The sequence below is a fragment of the Rhamphochromis longiceps genome, linkage group LG16 (assembly GCF_057381845.1).
Source record: "Rhamphochromis longiceps isolate RC_006_pf linkage group LG16, R_longiceps_female_GT1.1, whole genome shotgun sequence".
Lineage (NCBI taxonomy): Eukaryota > Metazoa > Chordata > Actinopteri > Cichliformes > Cichlidae > Rhamphochromis > Rhamphochromis longiceps.
The window spans coordinates 12,455,222-12,476,226 of NC_140572.1; the positions used below are offsets into that span (position 1 = coordinate 12,455,222).

The window sequence follows — 21,005 nt, forward strand, 5'->3', positions numbered from 1 at the left end:
TCAGATTACGTCAACTTGAGCCGGAGGCCCAAAGGAATGCTGAGCTGTCAAGCGGTGAATGTTACTTCACAACGCTGTAGTTTTGCATATCCAGAGAGGGATGCTAGCCTATGAATCACAATCCTTTGATTCTTAGTGTTTATTAAAAATAAAAATAAATAAATAAAAAGAAAGCCATAATGGAAGGATAAGATATTAGGTCATAAATGCCGTGCTAATTTTGATGTTGAAATAATGTTGGACATTCAATTTCAAATGGTCACCAACCAGTAGCCATATTTCAGATGTGCACCTTTTTGTTGTTGAATGGTCTTTTCTAAAGGCCTGGGTCGCCCTCTGTTCATCCTTTGGCTCGAGTCTGCCTTATGCTGTGTGTCACAACCTATTTGGTAGAGCAGCTTCACTTTGGATTGTGCCATTTAGGGAGGGGAGGGTGAACACGGAGGGGAGGGTGAACACAGAGGGGAGGGAGAGAGGGAGGGCCCAGATAAACAGGGAGGAGGGAAGGAGGGCAATGAGTTCAGTCAAGCTGCCGTTTGTGTGTGCGTGTATGTTGCACACAGTCAGCAGTGAGCTGAGTGCCCTGCCATACAGGAGAAGGGCTTCGTGCTGATATGCAGTTGCTATTGTTGTCATAGCTACACAGTGAGTGGCTTCAACTGGAAACTAGTATTTGTCTGTGTTTTAATGTGCTCTCGTCTCTGTAGGTTAGTTTATTTCAATATTGCTGAGAGATCGGTGCTGAAATGTTGAAAGGCTGCTGTCATGCTAGCAAATTTACGATTGCTCTGACATACACTACACTTGTGAAGCCAGACCCGCCGATATAGACCAGATCCACTGTGCAGATACTGTTACTGAATGACTGATTTTTAGCTTGCAGCAAAAGTGTTGAAGAGAAATTTGGGGACTTGAATTTTCAAACTGCTGAGCATGCTGTCATTCTTAAATAATCGCGCTCCATTTTCTGCTGGCTGTGCTGTATTTGACATTACAAGGATGGATTTGTTTAAAAAAAGGAGGGAGGGTTTGCATGTGCACTTTGCTTTTATTTTACAGATAAAAACAAAACGGTACAGCGGAAAGTCTGTTTGCCTTTTTCTGGGCTGAACTGAGAAATTAGTTCAGCATTTTGCTGGCAACTAGGGACCAAGATATGAAGTCCTCTTGTTAGCTTTGATGGAACATTATACCATTGTCACGTCAAGTTTATGTGAACTGAAACCTGTTTCAGACTAGAGTAAAAAAAGTAGGATGGCAAACTGTGCAACCAGGAAAAACCACTGGTAAATAAGCTTGGCTTTTGGGTGTGTTTGTTTGTTTGTTTTTTCTGTCTGGGAACAGTTGAAAGTCAATGCAGTTACCCTCTGGGAGGCCAGAGGCTGAGTGCCCTCTGCTCTGGGCACCCAACTTTGGTCGCAAGGCAACTGCTCAGCCTCTGGGTGGGAAGTCCAAGGCGGGCAGACTCCAGTCCCTCTTCAGTAGATTGATGAAGGTTTGCTGTTAATTGCCGTCTAATCTATAAATGCAGACAAGTTGCCAACAAATTTTAATCAGTGGTTTGCTCAATCACATATAGAATAGCACAAACCTGAGTTACTGTTCGGGCACTGAAAAGCATGTTTTATTTTGTGCCAATGTGTGTAGTTGCCTCTTGGACTGTTTATTTGGAATGAGAGGGAAAGATGTTACCAGAACAAGTGTGTAATTGGCACGGTTGGATGGCTTAAAGCTGTAGGTCTCTTCTGTCGCTCTTTCCTCAGTGTTTATAGCCGAGTCCCACATGTTCCTGCTCCACAATGATGCTGGTATTTTACTGAAACAGTAGAAGTAAACTCAACTTAATGGAAGGAGGAGAATTCTAATGCAAGACACATACAAGGATTCAGCTTACTTTCTCTCTTTATTTTATTTTTTTTAAATTATAGTGAGCAGAGCAGGTTCCAGTGTGTCTGAATGTTGCAAAAGGGTCAGTGTTAGTTAAATTAATATGCAGAATATTCCAAGTCGTGTGCTTTCCTCTTCAGACACTCGAAGTCAGACGCAACAATACAAAAGTATAATCTGTAAGAATTAAACGCCCTCTCCACTTAGCCAGCTGTGCCACTCAACTTCGATGTTTAATATGAAGTAATGGCAAGAAGTTGTTAAAGAAAGAAAGAGTTAATGTTACACTGCAGTAGATTTCTAAGAAAGCACTCTACTTTGATGGAGGATTTATTTATTTTATTTTGTAAGTCTGCAGTTACCTTGAGAGTTAATAAATATGTATAATTACTCTGCATCTGTAGCAAGTTTCACACCATCACCATGGACTGGAAGTTCTAAGTGTGCAGTGAATGATGGTTGGGTTAGGGTTGAGTTTTTTTCACTCAGCTGCTCTTCTTGGCCCGTCACAACAGTTGCATCATCATTTGCAAAGCCAATAAACTTTGCATGACATTTTATCAGAGATCCTCTCACAGCAAGGCTTTCTAACTGTAGGATGTGAGACTGCAGCCCCGGTGCATAGCATCAGTTAGGTTTCGCACACTGTAGAATACCTCTGATCAATCATATTTGTACACCCGGCACAGTAAGAGCATCTTCATTAACATGCGGACAGCTTGGAACTGACAATAGATAATGTTTTGTTCTTCTAAACATCGTATATGTCAGGTGTTACAAATGGATTTCAGGCTTATATGGAGGAACAGTTTGCAATAAAGCAACTCTAAGGTCAAATCCTGCCTCCACTCGAGTCTCAGTCCTCAAGCCTTCACACAGTTACCGACAATTTCAAACAGAAGTGTTCACACTTGTATCATATTTACCGATTCCTCTTCAGCCTTGTTACCTGCTCCCTGACTTTTGCTCTTGGTGAAATGCTTGTAGTTTGCCGCGTCTTTACTTGTTTGCCCCGTTTAGATCTGGCCCAGCCTGAGAGAGTTGATTATGCACGGTCCAATGCTGGCAAGTCTGTCCCTGGCCCAGGGTACAGCTCTGCAGGTCGGATGTAGGCAGGAACAGATTTGAGATTGCAGTATTATCACAAACAGATTGCATGTAGAGTGCTTAACAAATGTGTTAAACCACATGTCATAAGTGCCAACTTGTTCCTGAACTGATTCAGAGAAAAACCACCCCCAAAAAACAGTGGTAGCCGACCGACTCGGTCTTATTGCTGTTTTATCCCCATTCTACCGCCATATTGACACACCAGTGTTGATTTGAAGACGGGCAAGTTGACTACAAGTGGTCTCAGACCCTGGTCCCTGACTTTGAAGCCACAATGTACAATTTAAAAATGGTGTCAGACTATGTTAACTGTTCATCTGCACAATTTTATACAATTTCTTCAGATTTACTGCAGATTTTTATTTGTGTAAAAACAAACAGCGGTGGATGGAGCAGCTACAAAGTTTTGCTTTTCTTTGCATCAGAGTTTTTGATCGGGTGTTTTGATGAAGGACTCCCGCTTGCCTTTTTCCACTAAAGGCATTAATGGTGATCACAGGAACAGCACTGCTGTTTACGACACTAGAAACACGTTTTTCTTTCACTCTACCCGAGCTCACCAGCTCGGTAATGGCTCCGCCTCTTTGCTCTTTATGGTGTGTAAAGATACTCTGGGTCCACGTTAAACTGTGCCAGCATCATCACTACTGCTGTTATGTTATCAGTGTTTTTGTTTAAAACTGGGGCCTGTTTGGGCTTAATGTTGTCAGACCTTTTAGTCACACGCTGCTCCTAAACACATTTATACTGAAGGTCCATTTTTAGTCGCACATGCGCGTGAAACCCTCATGTTTACATCATTTAACACATCGGCGCAATACAGAGCCATGCGTTAACCGAAGCATCGAAGCAAAGTTCGTGTTGAGAATTTTTTTTTAATAATCGAGTTCTTGGAATTACTCAATGAAATGTTGTAGCCCTGAAATGGTTTCTTTACCTACAAGTTATGCTTCTATATGTATGCAAACATGTAACAGCTCAAGTGAGACGCCTCTGGCTCCCACCAGACCACTTGCCATGAAAAATCATCTTATGAATATAGTAAGCTAACAAAGTGCACATAACTCCATCTTTACTGTAGTGATGAGGGCCTCCACGTAGTTGACCCTGTTGTGAACTTTGCAAGCAAGCAAAGAGGAAAAAAAATTTACTTTTGGGAAAAGACACATGCGTGAAGCCCACATGGAACCATGTGTATCATAGATTTGGGCTGGTAGATACCAATATACAGTAGTGTCTGCAGCACCTTGAAGAATAATGGGAAGATACTAGAGAAGACACTATCCACTGACCATAAAGGCTACAGTACAATATACTGATACACTGCTGAAGCCATTTTATTTAATTGAAGTAAACAAATTGCCTGCAGCTGTTTGTACAGTGAAATGATTAAGATTTTTTTTCTGTTGTAAAAGTAGCATCAAGCCTTATCTGGGCTACCTCAACCTGGATAATGTTTCGCAACACTAGAATAGTTTACAGCTTAGCAGCTGTTATGTTATGTATGGGTTAAGTTGCACAGTTGCATCTTGCTGCCTTAAATGGCTAATATTAGGTCCTCATCCCTTATCTCAACCTAATTTCCGAGATGGTTTTACAAATGGGATTTCACTCATTTTCCAAGTTTTTTTTCTTTTTTCTTTTCAAAGTAGCATTTACACTTATCTGGTTACCTTGGAGATTTTTATACTCCATATTATTACCATATCAATTCCATTCGCTTCCGCTTCTCCTTTTCAGGGTCGCGGGGGGCGCTGGAGCCTATCCCAGCTGTCATAGGGCGAGAGGCGGGGTACACCCTGGACAGGTCACCAGTCTGTCGCAGGGCTAACACACAGAGACAGACAGCCAGTCACACTCACACTCACATTCACTCGCACATTCACACCTAATGGCAATTTGGATTATCCAATTAACCTATCCCCACAAGCTGCATGTCTTTGGACGGTGGGAGGAAGCCGGAGTACCCGGAGGGAACCCACGCAAACACGGGGAGAACATGCAAACTCCACACAGAAAGACCCCGGCCTGATGTTGGAATTGAACTCAGGACCTTCTTGCTGTGCGGCAACAGTGCTAACCACCGTGGCACCGTGCTGCCCCTATTACCATATTATTATTATTATTATTATTATTATTATTATTATTATTATTATTATTATTATTGATTGGTAGTGTAGTAAAGTGTCCACATGGGCTATATTGGCATATTTTATTAGGTTTACTGTTTGTATTCATTTCTGTTCTTGTTAATCCTCCTATTTTTGTGGTCTTTTTCCAGGGCAATCAAGGCATTCCAGGAGGTGCTTTACATCGATCCCAGTTTCTCAAGAGCTAAAGAGATTCATCTGAGACTGGGATTCATGTTTAAAGTCAACACAGACTACGAGTCAAGCTTAAAGGTAAATTCAATTCAATTTCAATTCAGTTTTATTTATATAGCACCAAATCACAACAACAGTCGCCTCATGGTGCTTTATATTGTAAGGTACACCCTACAATAAAAGATACAGAGAAAAACCCAACAATCATATGACCCCCTATGAGCAAGCTCTTTGGTGACAGTGGGAAGGAAAAACTCCCTTTTAACAGGAAGAAACCTCCAGCAGAACCGGGCTCAGGGAGGAGCACCCAACTGACGCGACCGGTTGGGGTGAGAGAAGGAAGACAGGATAAAGACATGCTGTGGAAGAGAGACAGAGATTTATAACAAGTACAATTCAATGCAGAGAGGTCTATTAACACATAGTGAGTGAGAAAGGTGACTGAAAAGGAAAATCTCAATGCATCATGGGAGTTCCCCAGCAGCCTATGCCTATTGCAGCATAACTAAGGGAGGGTTCAGGGTCACCTGGTCCAGCCCTAACTATATGCTTTAGCAAAAAGGAAAGTTTAAAGCCTAATCTTAAAAGTAGAGATAGTGTCTGTAAATCTAAATAGATATGAAGTTTGAGACAGAATCCAGTCTGTGTTTTCAGGATTTTATTTCAGTGGTGTCATATCTTCCACCTTGTCTTGTTTTATGTATTTTCACTGAGATGGTAAAATATGTTGGACTGAACTGAAGCATGCATGCACAGATAAAAAGGGTGATCTGAGGTTGCTATACTGAGGCTGCAGAACAATGTCCAACTTAATAGGATGCACTGTAGAGGACTACTGAACAGATGTTGTCTCACACATTTTAATAATGAAGTTACTGATTTCAGTTGGAATATTCTAAATATCTTGAACTATCCATCACAAAGGACTTGGGGTGACAACTCTGGCTGTGGTCTGACGTGATTTAATAAATGTAGTCAGAAGTAAAGCCATAGGGAAGCAGGCGAGCTATCTTATCTTGTAATGTTGTCATAACAACCTTATCAGCTAATATTGGAGGGATACTGGAAGCATTTGCTATTGTGGGTGTTTATGAAGTGTATTAAACAGTCTTACTTTGTTCATTGCACATCTAAAGGTTCTGCACCCACAGCTGATAGAAGTGCAGCTAGAACAAATATATACATTTTGACTCGAGTCATCAGCAGAGTGTCCTTGCCTGATGAGAGTGCTGGAACAATTGAATCATTTTGCATTCATGCCACTTAAGTTTCATGAATTCCGATGTACAGTCACAGATAAGAGCCTTTTAACTTTTTAGATAATTCTGACCTCCCTAGTCCTTTGGATCAACACCGGCTGCAGGATCATCTGTCCTGTGTGTCTGTAATCCCCGGATACTTGTGAGTTGTCGAGACAGTAACAAAAGGAAAAAGGCATTCTGACTTTTAGCTGCCGATCTGTTGTCGGGGATCCCTTTGGGGATTGATTGCTCTGATCCTAGGCTTTGTCCTGTTTCAGACGTTATGTCACACTAGCATACTTATGCCAGTGCACTACAGAAGTTTAGACATGCCAACTGGATATTACAAGTTTAAAAAAAGTAATATTTATTACACTGCCATCGCAGAGGATTTTATTCATGGTGATTATTTATGAAATAAAAGTTCAAATAACCAGAACTAAGAATAGAAAACTAACTAAGAAAAGATTAAATTCCAATAAGTTACAAGTAAGTGTCAATATTGCAGCAATAGGTGCATCAGTGTATTTAACACTCTGAATGACCACAGTCAGAAAATAGCAGGGGAAGCACTGCAGTAATATTCTTCCAGGCTTACAGAATATGAAGTTCATACATAGAGCTGTTCGATATAACGATATATATCGGATGACGATATAAAAACGTCTGTCGTTTCATTTTACGCTATCGTTTGTTTCGTGGTGTCGCAAAAAAATAAACTGTTTACGGCAATATTTTTCATGGTTTTGATGGTCACTGTAGTGGCTGTATTAATTTCTTAAAGTTCTCTCTATCGCTTATGTTTAATATAATCACACTACGGATGGACAAGCGCCTGTTTTTATGCGTTGTCGTTAGCAACAACGACGGTAAAACGATCGCATGTCCGCTTGTTTATTTTCCACATAAACCTTTCACAGTAAAGCTCAAGATCCTGTTGAGACTTTTCAAAATAAACTGAATCACGTGAAAAAGTATGCAGAGTGTTTACGGATGAAAAGCAAAAAAGAGCCGTCAGGTGCCAAAAAATAAACCTTAGCCTCAAATGTTAGAACAGGCTTTTCCCCGCAACATGCCGTGTGATAAATACTCACAAAGAAAACGGCGGCCGTTAAAACCTATGTCAAAAAATGTGTAGTTTCATGCATCGGTTAAAGTACACGACGCCCAGCTGGAAACACTTTACCTTCCCGAGATTCACGGAATTTACAGAAAATATTAAATTTTTTGTGATTTATATCGTTATCGGGACGATAGATGTTTTATATCGGGATATGAGATTTTGGTCATATCGCACAGCCCTATTCATACATTACTAAATCTTTTGGGGAAGGTATAATAAGTGCCAGACACACAAACTCAGACACATATCGCTGTGATCTCAGTCAGCAGCACAGGAGCTCCTCCTCTCCTCTGATGCCCATGGAGGATCTAGAAGGAAAAAGGTCGAGGTGGTCATATTTTCTTAAAAGTAAGTTGTGAGTTAGTGTTGCCTGATCTCCCTGACTTTCTTTTTTTCAGTCAGACTAAGTAACCTAGTTTGAATGTGAGTAGAAATCCTGCCGAAACACGTTTGAGCGGTATGGTTCAGAGGTCTATGAATTCAAATAAATTTGTCATTGATAGAAAAAAGCTGCAACATACACATTTAAACAATTCTCTCTCCAAAGAAAACACACCGACATCAGATTAACAGATAAGATGACACAAGAGGAAGTGCATGTAATCAGCAAGGTGAATTACATTTCCAGAACAACACCGACAGTCCTGTATATGTGCAAGAAACGAAGTGTGCAACACTCGGAATTTAAGGTGCATGACACGTGTCTTAACTATATCAAGCAAATATTCTGTATTGGTTAATGGTGAAAGAAGTATTTCCTAAAGCTTGACATTTTCAGTTTACAGTTTATTACCAAAGGTTTTAAGAGTTTATACACATGGTGCTCTGTGGAGCTAACTAGGCTGCACGCGTTGCACGTCTTCACTCGGTGTTGGAGGCCACCCCTCCCTGTTTGTTCTGGCTCGCTGCCAACACATATACACACACAACTGCCCCACTTATCTAAAGGGAGGGGTGGTCTCTCACGCAGAGGAGCTGAGATTGAATAAATGTAAGAAACAGAAATGAGAAAGGAATCAGAAACTGTTTTCTGTAGTAAATGCGTGCAGGAGGGAGAGGGAGGGAATGTAGAAATGGACTTTCATGAAGGATGCATGTTTCAAGGTGCAGAGCATCAAGTGACTGAGATGCCTTGAGTTTCTAAGAACACATTGCAATGTGAATCACTGCATGTAACTGCACCAAACTTGGATTTCACATACAGCGCAGACAATTTCATCCCATTAGTGTCTGCTAATGTGTTTATGAGAGAAGAGGAAATGATTTGGCCCCAGTGTGCTTTAAATTGAGGTTATATGAGTTGGCTGCTTCTGTAGAGCTGCGTAGCCATAGAGAAGAGCTTTGAGCTGAGAAAGAGAGGTGAGATTTGGGTTGGGTGAGGGAGGGGGGGCTGTAGAGGTGGTGTTTCCCTGCCTGTTCCAGCTTTGAGGTATTGTGTGTCATCTCTCAGCACTCTCCACTGCAGCCGTCTGCTGAATAGTAATCAGTGACACCAGGATAGAAGAGGGGGAAGGAGGTGGCGTGAGAGAGGGAGGGAGAGAGACAAAAAGAAAGATTGCAAAGAGACAGAGAGAGAGTGAGGAAAGCGAGACATGGGGAGGGAGGTGGAATGCCAAGCTGACAATCCTGCTGCATTATCTGCCTGATGGTAGAGCAAGTGTGAAAGGGAAGGAGGGAAAGGATAGAAGAGGCTGAGGCGGAGATCTACTGGAGGATGCTGTGGGGTTCCATGAGGAGTGTGATGTGAAAGCGATCTAGGTAAAAGCATTTGTCTTTGCCTCTGTTGCTTGACATTAAAGCATGTGGATGCAGTTGGAGTGTCTGGTGTTTAGTGGCTCGTAGCGCTGTTTAAAAGGGAGTTTGTCCTAAGCAGGGTCCTCTGTGTGTGTCTGCATGCGTGCGCATGCATGTGTAAGTGTGTGTGTGAAGCTCCACTGGCCCAGGGTGAAGCATGCAAAGAAAGATCCAGCTGGACGGCTCTTGATTTTTATCTGGCTGACATTGACCGTCTGTGCGGCTGCTGTCGCTCCAAGACAGCGGGCGCCTCCTTTTTCTGTGTGTGCCTGTGCTTATAGCTGCCTTTTCCCCAGCATGGACCGCTGATACCGGTGCTTGCCTTTTAAGGTTAAAGCAAGAAATCCTCTTTAATTTGACCAGTTCAGCAACAGCAGCAGTACAGTTTGTTCCAAAAGTGTGCGTGCCATTGAAAGAAGTTCAAGGTTTTGGGATTTTCCTCGTGCTCAGGTGCTGACAGGTTTTACTGACCCAGATTCTAGTGGTGCCTTTTTAAATGCACAAAGCATCATTTGGGACTGCATAGGGTTACAGTGCAGCAACCCTAGGGACTGAAAAAGGGCTCCAGTGATTCGTTCAAATAATCGATGACATCAACTATAAAAATTAATTGATGGGGGAATTTTATTGTCGATGCATCATATCATAAATTTCTTTTTGTAACTGCAATACACTACAGGAAGCTATAGGGCAGTATCGCCTATATCGTCTGCCAAGACTGCAGATAATACTAACGAAGAAGAACGTAGCGCGAACGGCAAAACAGGAGGACAGAAGAAAATAGAAACTGAGATTTTAAACAAAAGTTATTTGCAGAGTGTCCAAACTGGCACTTTCCTTCCACGACAGGACTACTGCTGTGCACGAGCATTTAAAACGCCGGCACCCTGGAGCTGTGACGTCAGCTCTGAATGCTTCAGTTTTAGGGAGTTCAGTGCATCGCGTTAATACTTTATGTTCAAATTTGTCCAGTAATGTTTATGTTAGATTACCTATCAGAACCTTCTCATGCATGATGCTTGCTAAGCGAACACCATTTCAGTTTTGTTAGCTAAAGAGTGAAATGCGATAATGTAGCTACTCCTGTATGCTAGTTTGTTTGGTTTTTGTTTTTTTTCTCACATTATTATTAGTGTTTATTCTGAATAGTAATTAGTACAAGTTTCTGGGTCATTATTTTATTTTGCTGTGGGCCGAGACAACACAGGTGGGAAGACTTGACTAGGTGAAACACTGGAGCCTAGAAGAGGAGGTTCACCCACTGGAAGTGGAGATAAGCATAAGTGAAATGATCGTTGACTAATTGAAGAAAAATTGGCAGATTAGTTAACTACCGAAATAAACTGCAATGAAAACTGTCACCTTGAAGCCACTTATAGACAGGACATCTTGCTGGAATTTACATTTCACTTTCTCGTATAATGAACTTGAATACAGTTAAAATTACAGCAGTGTGTCAGCAACATCTGGGCATTTTGTGGAAGAACTAAAGGGAGTCCGAGAAGGCCAGAAGAGCTGTGTGACTTGGGCTAATCAGTTCAGTGACCCCATATAGAAGGCATTTCCTGGTACTGTGGCACGCCTTGGCCTCTGCAGACATCTGCCTTACCCAGAAACCGTAGTTCAGATGATGGAATTGGATGCCATTAATAGCCTGCCACTGGATATCAGCGTCTCATTTTGAGGACAAGTTGGACAGGAGAAAGGAGGGGTGAGATTTGTGCCTTAGCTTTTCCAGCTCTGTGTCCTCTCTTGTTGCAGTGGCAGGAGTTCATTTATGGTTTATTAGGAATGCTGGGGATTTGGGTAATGCACATTAGCTGGAGAAGAATAGAAATTTCTCCACGATTTCCTTAAAAGTATCACTCCTGTGCTCTGTGCTCTCGGAAAAAACTAGGTTAAATCGTTTTTGTTTGTTTTTAATCTTGTCACAGAGATGTTTGATTTGTGTGAATTTGCTTTCACACTAAAATGATTACATTTTTTCCCTCTCTGCAGCATTTTCAGCTGGCTTTGATCGACTCCAAACTCTGCACTTTGTCCAAAGCTGAAAGTAAGTATAGGTGCTATAATTGTTCCAGCCAACCAGTCACACGCTACAACGTAAAGTATGATCACATATGATGGGCCGTGTTGCTAGTGGTATGTAACACATATTGAAAGGGCATAGGAATATTTCTACAGAGCAGATTTTTTTTTTCTCTCTCTCTGTTGCTGTTTCCCTGCTGACTCTGCCCAAGACTGGGGTTGCCTAGGAGACAGCACAAGGAGAGAGAGCGAGCTGGAAGTGCTTTCAAGCACATTGCAGATACACACTGTGATTTCAGATTACATGTACACTCTGGGGAAAGTGTCCTACTCCCCCTCCCATCTGTGCTCCATAGTGCTAGCAGTCTGTACCCACTGAGCTTCATGGAGCCATTATCTAGCTTAATTTCTCTCTTTGTTTGGGTTTTTTTGTTGTTGTTTTATTTCACTAATTTCTAATTTCTCACCCCCACAGTTCAGTTCCACATCGCTCATTTATATGAGATCCAGGTAAGCAATCGATAAATGTGGGCCAAACAATTTCATGTTGTACTCAATTAATATAGCATCATGCACCTGCTATAACTTTATATTGATTTAACAATTTCTCTGACAAGGGAAGACCTTCAGTGTAATCCAGCCTTTTTAAGAACTCAGATACTGTGGCTTATAAGAAGAACTGTACTGTTTATTCATAAGTATAAAATAATTCAATTATTAAAAAATTATGATGAACAACACCAGTAATATAAAGCTTTAACTTCTAACTATTATTGTTTGGCTCAAAGGCTGCTGGGAATGATTCAGGGTATATATAGGTACATTACACCCCTACTTTGTACTAGACCACTGGTGTCGATGAGTTACTATATCTAGGTATTGTTTTTATTTACATGTATCTGTCCCTTTGCCTTGTTTAGGCCAAGTTTGAATATGTTAATGCACTCCTCAGTATGCCATTATGAAAATATGCTGCACTGGGGGTAGAGCAGGTTATTTACTAAGTGGAAGGTTGTTGGATCGATCCCTGGCTGCTCCAGTCACAGATCCCAAGTTGATGCATCCATCAGAGTGTAAATGTGTGTATGTCAGGTAGAAAGCACTTAGGCATAGAAAAAAGTGCTTTTTTGAATGGGTGAATGAGGCATGTTGTACAAAGCGCTTTGGGTGCTCAGGTAGAGTAGAAAAGCGCTATATAAGAACCATTACTGTTACTATCATGTTGAAACAACATGATCAGGACCTGTTGGAAAATGTGTCAATTAACTACAGAACAGTGTTTGTTCAAGTATTATCTAAAACTAAATGACTCTAAATGTCAGATCTTGTAGGTAATGGCAGGGCTTCATTACCAACAATCCCCCCCCCCCCCATTGCAATTCTTCAGTTGTAGTAGTTCCAAATGCAGCTGTTCATTTGGTTGTATTTGCCTTCAGCCTTAATGACAATCATTAGTCGACACAGGAAGGAACATTAAAGAATCTCTCTCGCTTGTGTGCCCAAGTGTCAGTGTTTGCCCAGAGGTGTTTTTATTGTGTGCAGACAGGAAGAGTCTAGAGCCAGACTGTATGTGCAAGGTCTGCACATACAGTCTGGTGGGTTGGTTTTTAAAAGGCTATTTTAGACCTGATAAGAGAAGATTCTGTCCATGCACTGACATTACTCTACCTGATGATCTAGACAAAAGGTCAGTAAGCCCACTAAGTTAAAACAAACCCTTGGTTCACCAGCAGGCAGCTCAGATTTCCCCAGATTTTTGTTAAAGCACACAAACATTTTAGTGCAGACACACACACCTGCCAGACTTGTTGAGTCTCCCTCCCCCCGTGTGTTTGTCTGTGTATGGAAGGACACTATGAGTGTGAGGAGGTCTTTAAAGTCTTTGTCTGTCTAGATAAAACCATAAAACACTGGCTTTCCTGTCTGGCCTAAACAACCCCCATGTCTACTTCTCTTGCTTGTCCTCCTCTTCCTGTTCTCCCCGCAGAAGAAATACAGAGCAGCGAAGGAAGCGTATGAAAGTCTGTTGCAGACGGAAAATCTTCCTGCACAAGTGAAGGCGACCACACTGCAACAACTTGGTGAGTGACCTTTGCTGATGTAGGCCGATGCTCATGTCCACATGTGAAATGTACCGGATTAAACTGGCTGAAAGTATCTTCAGGCTCGGTTGGTTCGATTTACCATTTACCATCTTGCAAAGAATGGGGGAAAAAAACCATCTGCAACCAGTGATTGCTAAAATCGTTGTATTTTTACATCAAATGTTGTAATAAGTGGATTTTTATCTAGTTTGATTAAATAATTCTGGCTTTATTTACTCAGGCATTGGTTTCTCTCTCTCTCTCTCTCTCTCTCTCTCTCTCTCTCTCTCTCTCTCTCTCTCTCTCTCTCTCTCTCTCTCTCTCTCTCTCTCTCTGTGTCTGTGTGTGTGTGTGTGTGTCAGTATTAATCAAAAGATTTCATACATTTATATAAAAAATTTTTTTTAAAAGAACCACACACGCTGTGATGTTGTTGGTAAATTTTCTATATACACTTGCTGTATTACCTATACCTATTTAACTGCTTGTTAATGCAGATATCTAATCAGTGAGTCACAGAATAGCAACTCGTTGTATTTGGGTGAGAACAAGATGACTTATTGTAGTCCAAACTGAGCATCAGAATGGGGAAGGAAGATGATTTTAGTGATTTTGAACATGGCATGGTTGTTGGTGCCAGGAGGACTGGTCTGGTAGGAACTATCCAGTGAGCAGCAGTTATCTACAGTGGGGCAAAAAAGTATTTAGTCAGCCACCGATTGTGCAAGTTCCCCCACTTAAAATGATGACAGAGGTCAGTAATTTGCACCAGAGGTACACTTCAACTGTGAGAGACAGAATGTGAAAAAAAAATCCATGAATCCACATGGTAGGATTTGTAAAGAATTTATTCGTAAATCAGGGTGGAAAATAAGTATTTGGTCACCTCGAACAAGGAAAATCTCTGGCTCTCACAGACCTGTAACGTCCTCTGTAAGAAGCTTTTCTGTCCCCCACTCGTTACCTGTATGAATGGCACCTGTTTGAACTCATCATCTGTATAAAAGACACCTGTCCACAGCCTCAAACAGTCAGACTCCAAACTCCGCCATGGCCAAGACCAAAGAGCTTTCGAAGGACACCAGGAAAAGTATTGTAGACCTGCACCAGACTGGGAAGAGTGAATCTACAATAGGCAAGCAGCTTGGTGTGAAAAAATCAACTGTGGGAGCAATCATCAGAAAATGGAAGACATACAAGACCACTGATAATCTCCCTTGATCTGGGGCTCCACGCAAGATCTCATCCCGTGGGGTCAAAATGATCATGAGAACGGTGAGCAAAGATCCCAGAACCACACGGGGGGACCTGGTGAATGACCTGCAGAGAGCTGGGACCAAAGTAACAAAGGTCACCATCAGTAACACACTACAACGGCAGGGAATCAAATCCCGCAGTGCCGGACGTGTTCCGCTGCTGAAGCCAGTGCATGTCCAGTGAAGTTTGCCAGAGAGCACATGGATGATACAGCAGAGGATTGGGAGAATGTCATGTGGTCAGATGAAACCAAAGTAGAACTTTTTGGTATAAACTCAACTCGTCGTGTTTGGAGGAAGAAGAATACTGAGTTGCATCCCAAGAACACCATACCTACTGTGAAGCATGGGGGTGGAAACATCATGCTATGGGGCTGTTTTTCTGCCAAGGGGACAGGACGACTGATCCGTGTTAAGGACAGAATGAATGGGGCCATGTATCGTGAGATTTTGAGCCAAAACCTCCTTCCATCAGTGAGAACTTTGAAGATGAAACGAGGCTGGGTCTTCCAACATGACAATGATCCAAAACACACCGCCCGGGCAACAAAGGAGTGGCTCCGTAAGAAGCATTTGAAAGTCCTGGAGTGGCCTAGCCAGTCTCCAGACCTCAACCCCATAGAAAATCTGTGGCGGGAGTTGAAAGTCCGTGTTGCTCGGCGACAGCCCCAAAACATCACTGCTCTCGAGAAGATCTGCATGGAGGAATGGGCCAAAATACCAGCTACTGTGTGTGCAAACCTGGTAAAGACCTATAGTAAATGTTTGACCTCTGTTATTGCCAACAAAGGTTATGTTACAAAGTATTGAGTTGTATTTTTGTTATTGACCAAATACTTATTTTCCACCCTGATTTACGAATAAATTCTTTACAAATCCTACCATGTGGATTCATGGATTTTTTTTTTCACATTCTGTCTCTCACAGTTGAAGTGTACCTCTGGTGCAAATTACTGACCTCTGTCATCATTTTAAGTGGGAGAACTTGCACAATCGGTGGCTGACTAAATACTTTTTTGCCCCACTGTATGTTCATGCCAGAAGTCAGAGAAGAATGGCCAGAATGTTTTGAATTAATAGAAAGACAGCAGTAACTCGGGATAAGCACCGGTTACAACCAAGGCAGGAATGCACAACATGTTGAACCTTGAAGCAGATGGGCTACAGCAGCAGAAACTGACAGTATACTTTGCACAGGTTCACCAAAATGCCAAGATAACCAAGGTAGTGAGGCGCACAGATTAGTTTGTTTGGTGTATTTGGCTTAGTATGTTTGTATATAGTTGTGGTAGCCACTGTTGTACCTATCAGGACTTGCTGGAAATTGGTTTTTGGCTAAAACTTCCCATTACAGATGATTTACGATGCTTGCAATAGCCCTGCCAACCTTGTGAGACCACTAGGAATTGCCATAGATTGCTGTCAAGTAGGGGTGGGCGATATAAACGATATACGATAGAAACGATACCACTTTCTGACTATACCGCTCTATCGTGATAGCGTATGTCGATGATGTCATCAAGCTGCGCCTGTTTTGGTCGAAAGCATCGCAGCGGCTACAACCATTATCATCTGCAAATTATGCCAGGCGACAGTAATGGCAAAGAGATGAAGCACTTTTTAAATATGGGGAAAGCCAAACACTGCGCGTCCTCCACTTCCGTAACATTGATTCATTAATGTTGAATTCTCTCGCAGCTGTTCTGTTCCCATGTTGTTGCAGTATATTAATAACTAACCTTGTATTGTGGATGAATAATCTCAGTTGTTGTCCTGACTGAAGTTTGGCCCGTGTACAGCATCCTGCTATGCGATTGCATTTGTCCCTGACCACCAGAATCCCTCACGTTAACTTTTATCGAGTGGAAAAAACGTTGGCGTTCATCCTCCAGCTTCACTGTGCTAATGTTATGCTAACATAGCTGTATCACTACTAATCACGTAGCACAACATTATATACCAGGTAGTCCAACTTCAGTAACCCTGCAAACGCCATCGCTGTTTAGTTTTCTGTCTTTGTTTATGTTGGAAGTGGTAGCAGAGCTGTACGTTTTAATTAGTTTCAAAAATCTCTCAGTCAGAACATGGTATGTCATGTTTAGGTGGAAACTAGCGAGCTAACTTCCTGCTAACTTCTCACTCCGTTAAATTGAATAAATTCTGTTTTCATGGATGTTAAACTTAATTGTTACACCTGGTAAAGCAGCAACGCTGATGAAAGAATTTAGACAGTTTTTAACTCTGTGTTCGTTTGACTTTGGGACCTGAAGCCGACGGAGTTTTGGACCCAGATTACTCCGCGAAGCTCCTCACTACGGCAGCCGTAATGCTCTGACAATCCATCAAAACATTTTTTAACAGATTTCTGCACGCAAAAATAGGTTCGAGGTCAGTAAGCACAACCAGAATTCATACATAAGGCGCACTCGATAAAACAGGCGGAGTGAGAACACATCCGGGAATTTTTTGCGTTCTCGGCTTGATGCGTACTTTGAATTGGAACAGTACTTGGTCTCCGACTGATGACGTATCATGAGTACACGGGAACGCAAGTACACATAAGTACGCATATGTGGTTACACAGGTGTATAGGAGAAGAGCTGTGGGAGGTTTGTCATTGCTCATTACAGTCTTCCTGAGCCTCTGTGTTTGCTTGAAATTGCCCAGTTTATGTGTGTGCACGCACACGTACTTGTGCGTGTGTGTGCACACACACTTGTGCGTGTGTGTGCTTGAATGCAGGGAGGAGCTGTTTGTAAAGGCTGGTTCATATCAGATGTTTAAGCGTTTTGAATATAACTGCTTCTTTGACTTTTTCCACTGTTACTCTCATTAAAGTTTCAGGAAGTAACAAGTTTTTATTTATTTGATCTGTTTTTTTTTTCTCCTTTGGCAGACAGAACTTAATCTTATCAGAAATCTTACCTTTTTCATTACATTTAAAAAAAAAATGTGGATTTTGATTTATAACACTTGTATTCTCCTTTGGTATGTAATCATCACTAAATAAAAAAACAAAGCCAGGAGGTGTGTTACAGTTGAATCGTGAAGGCTGATGTTTTGTTTTGCTCTTCTCAGGCTGGATGCATCACACAGTGGAACAGTTGGGGGATAAAGGCACCAAGGACAGCTATGCCATCCAGTGTCTGCAAAAGTCTTTAGAGGCAGACCCAAACTCTGGCCAGTCTTGGTACTTTCTTGGCAGGTACGAAAGCAAAGGACGCAGCTGTTTGCGTATTATCTTGTCTTGTGTTGTCAAATTTAATTAGACGGCAAATTCTGATTTAGTTTTAGTCGTAGTCTTTTGGCTGACCTTACTGTATATGAAGATTATTTCTGATTGGATCACTTCCAAACACGTCCCACCTTTCTGCACAACTTAATCGGATCTCATCTCTTCAAATTCATTAGTTTTTATTTAGTTGTCATCTTCTTTTCATCACAAAAAAAAACACTTGTTGCCAAAAACATGACATAACACTGTTAGAAGGCATCACAAGATAATTTGTTTGTTTTTTAGCAACCTTAAAATCTAGCTAATGCTTCAGGATGTTAAAATGCATGCTCCTGTGCTGCTGTTTCGGTTGAATGTAGTAGATGCCCAGTCTTGACCATGGGGCCAATGCTGTCCTTGAGGTTACAGCCTAAGCAGGGAAAAAACAAAAAAAAGGCATCCCTTAACTGGGTTATTGGTCTTTGCATAATATTCCTTTTAGACTAAGCAGTCTTTACTTGAGTCACTATGTTGGTGCACTAGAATCGGCCTTGCCTGATGACCCACATAAATAGACCTTCCTCTGGATCAGGGTGCTTTTCAGTTCACCGACTGAAAGAGTTTCTAGTTATTCAGGAAAATAAGTTGAAACTTGCTGCACAATAGTCAGCATTCAACACTGTAAAATCACTTCACCATAAAACACCATCTGCACTGGTTTTTTGACTCTGTGTTTTGAAGCCTCAACTTTAAAACAGTTGATCATACGTGGACAGTGTGTAGCGTTACCAGCTTCCTTAGCAGGCTGCATGTGTAAACTGTATAGATTAGCAACACACGTCTGGTAATTGGTGCTAACCGGCAGACTAATAAATACCAGAATTTCACTCACCAGATCTGGGCAAACAGCAGGCATTCTTAATATTTTGCCAATTATTAAAAGCCTTACAAGCCTATGTGACCAATTATTGATCTTTCATTAGGGCAAGTAGCTGTTTAGGTAGAAAAGCTTTTCTACTGCTTGGAAGCTGAAAGCTGCTCTTGCTCTTGATATAGCCATCTGAGTGATACCATGTGCTTGGTAGTCTAAGGAGCTTGGAAAGAAAAGCGCCTGGAGTTTCCTTGAAGACGTTTCACCTCTCATCCAAGAAGCTTTTTCAGCTATAAGTGCAATCGGTGGAGAGTCCCAGATTTAAGCCCTATTGGGAGTGTCCCTAAGATGGCCACGGACCCCCTATTGATCCTCTGCCTAATCACACGAGCCAAGGGGTGTGTGTGTGTGTGTGTGTGTGTGTGTGTGTGTGTGTGTGTGTGTGTGTGTGTGTGTGTGTGTGTGTGTGTGTGTGTGTGTGTGTGTGTGATTCACAATCAGCCAAGGTTTCGGGTGAACCCGTTATGAAACCTAGCCCCACCCTATCATGTGATTTATTAAGGTCAAATGGCCCAGGATGTGAGTGGGCTTTAAGGTGTATGAGAAGGGATCTCAAAACTTTTCAGAGATGAGAGGTGTATCGTCTTCAAGGAAACGTAAAGAATTCCAGACACTTTTCTTTTCTAGCACCTTAGACTACGATGACCTGGATGACTGAGAACCTTCACAGACGTGTGTATGTTAGTTAAAAAGTACCTAAAAGCATGGAAAATGTATCTGTCTCTGTCATGAGTTCTTACATTTATGCATGGGCAAACAGTAATGATTAAAACTGTTTTGTGTGGTTTTCACAGCCCAGGAAATTCTACAGGACAGTTTTTGGTTAATTTAAGTAACTTGACTCGGTCGATTGCACATCAAGGGGCTTGGTGTAAAAAGGTGTCTTAAAAGCGGGCTAAGATGCATGAAGAAAGATAGAAAGCGAATATGTTTTGGAACAAAGTTCAGTGCAGATTTTTCCTCAGCAACATCTACTAGATAGCTAAATGTTGCTCCCTTTGCTAGTTGGCAACAGAAAAACTAGTTGGTTAAACTAAATTTAATGCACAAAGGCATTTACATGTCCCGTCTAGCAACCCTCCTCTCCATTATACAATGTTGCAGATGGATGAGATGCAAGGTAGCATTGCAAACCACTGTATTAGTACTGTATTGAAGTTTTGTAGTGTTGTATTTTAAACTACAACATAAACTGTTGTATGTAGGCTGTGTAAGCGTAAACTGACACATAACCAGTAGATGCCCAACTGTCTTCTGAATGTTTTCACATCAGTCAATTTGTTCCTAAAAACAAACATCAAACTAAACCCTGAATTGTCTGCTTTAGGGTAGAAATTGGTCACCAGAATGGTACCAGTCATATTTTTATACAGGGAGTGCAGAATTATTAGGCAAATGAGTATTTTGTCCACATCATCCTCTTCATGCATGTTGTCTTACTCCAAGCTGTATAGGCTCGAAAGCCTACTACCAATTAAGCATATTAGGTGATGTGCATCTCTGTAATGAGAAGGGGTGTGGTCTAATGGCTAGGGGTGCAACGATACACAAAATTCACGGTTCGGTTCGGTTCGATACTTTGGTGTCACGGTTCGATATTTTTTCGATACAAAAAAATGTTCATGCATTTTTTATTTGTCATTTATTAAAATTATAAATATATATTTTAACTCAAAAGTACAGTTTTTAAATTTAACCCTAACCCTTGTGCGTGTTTTTTATTTTGACAGCGAATGCGCACCTGCGGACCACTTATGTGCAGCCCTGGTTATTTAGCTCATCATATTGCAGCCACAGAAATTCTTTTGTCCATGAAACCATGAAGCTGCACTTTCTTTTTGCCTTATAGTCTGATTTGTCATAACTTCTCCGTTTTGTGGTAAGCTTTTCTTTGGCTGTCACTTCTTCACCCTGACCTGTCTTATTTGGCTCAGCAGAACTGAAATGCTTTTACACACGCACTCACATAAGCTCAGCGATTCTCTGCGCGATCAACCTCTCACATGTTTAAGC

At 41.6% G+C, this 21,005-nt stretch overlaps 1 protein-coding gene across 2 annotated transcripts in view; it reads left to right on the top strand.

Moving 5' to 3' along the window:
* Positions 1-21,005, top strand: part of kdm6a (lysine (K)-specific demethylase 6A) — a 51,372-nt gene that overhangs the window by 14,673 nt on the left and 15,694 nt on the right. For both annotated transcript variants that reach the window (XM_085383966.1, XM_085383965.1), the window contains exons 6-10: positions 5,279-5,399; positions 11,478-11,532; positions 11,983-12,017; positions 13,495-13,588; positions 17,926-18,052. In XM_085383966.1, the coding sequence (XP_085240092.1) occupies positions 5,279-5,399; positions 11,478-11,532; positions 11,983-12,017; positions 13,495-13,588; positions 17,926-18,052 (432 nt within the window). The remainder of the gene's footprint in view (positions 1-5,278; positions 5,400-11,477; positions 11,533-11,982; positions 12,018-13,494; positions 13,589-17,925; positions 18,053-21,005) is intronic.